General features: G+C 36.0%; 1 protein-coding gene across 1 annotated transcript; it reads right to left on the bottom strand.

Moving 5' to 3' along the window:
• Positions 1-44: 44 nt before the first annotated feature.
• Positions 45-507, bottom strand: Tsp_01024a (conserved hypothetical protein; the record flags this gene model as incomplete). Its single annotated transcript, XM_003376772.1, has 3 exons — positions 45-220; positions 245-417; positions 478-507. Coding segments are annotated over 3 exons (379 nt in total), but the record flags the coding sequence as incomplete, so codon positions are not given.
• Between the last annotated feature and the right edge of the window lie 586 nt (positions 508-1,093).

Below are 1,093 nucleotides of genomic sequence, written 5' to 3'. Positions count from 1 at the left end.
TGATACGGAGAGAGAGAGAAGAGATACGTCTGTGTGTGTATGCGTCAGTGGTACGATAGTTGTACAAGAGGACGCGTTGGTTGCGAGAAGTCGGCTTTAGAATACGTGGTTTGCAGTACTGGTTGCAGTATTGCCGTATTCCGAAGAGTCGAATTGGGAAGTGTGGACGAACCGAGTCGAAGTGCAAGGAAGGACGATCGAGCGAGAGACTCGTGGGTACCTTATTGAAGGGCATTCGACTTACCGTTAGGAACAACGGTAGTAGCTCGGGTATTCGTACACTTCGAGCGTGCAGTCGCAACGTACAGAGTTAGCGGAGCTAGGGAACCGGAAGACGTCCGCGAAGGAGATCGCCATCGACGAGAGTTTTTGGACCCCGATCGCTGCCCACGCCGTGGAAGATACACCAAATCCACTCTTTATTATACAGTCCACTTACTTATTGGCCGGACGAACGAACGTCTGGTCTATTCATACCTGAACGTCAGATTACTGTCGCTAGTCTGACTCTAACATAGGTTACATTATTAATCTGTTCGCATTTTTGCTTATAGTAATCTATTTTTAATAGCTGTTAAGTGAATTATACTCTTAATTATTCAATTTGTTTGTATTTTTTATTATGTTTGTGCATATGCGATTTTTTTATGTCAGTGTAGCAATTATGAATTTTTTAATTATGAATAAATTGCAGTGTATAATAATATTTAATTGTAGATGAAATAGTATTTTAATTAAACAAGTAAGTTTTAATAATTTTTGAAAGAAAAATGTTTAAAAAATTATACGCAACGAAAAATGTTTACTGTAATTACAGTAACGTTTTCTTTCCTATGATACAATTTGAAGAGTTTTCAGTTTGGAAGAAGTAAAAAATAGATATTCCTTAGTAAAATTTTAATTATTTATTTAAAGTATTATTTGGAAATTTTAAATAGTATTCTTTTAACTGTTTATTGTTTTCATTCTCTATACTAACCTGAGTACTATTATATTTTAGTGAAAGGAGAGCATAGGCAGCATTCCTGCTTATTTTTGTAGCTTATTGTGACGGTTTCGAACTTAAAAATTGTGATCAGTGAGTAAGGAAATG

Source organism: Trichinella spiralis (assembly GCF_000181795.1).
Source record: "Trichinella spiralis strain ISS 195 chromosome Unknown Scfld4, whole genome shotgun sequence".
NCBI classification, from domain to species: domain Eukaryota; kingdom Metazoa; phylum Nematoda; class Enoplea; order Trichinellida; family Trichinellidae; genus Trichinella; species Trichinella spiralis.
The sequence above is the reverse complement of the archived record's forward strand: the minus strand, read 5'-3'. Positions and strand labels throughout refer to the sequence as shown.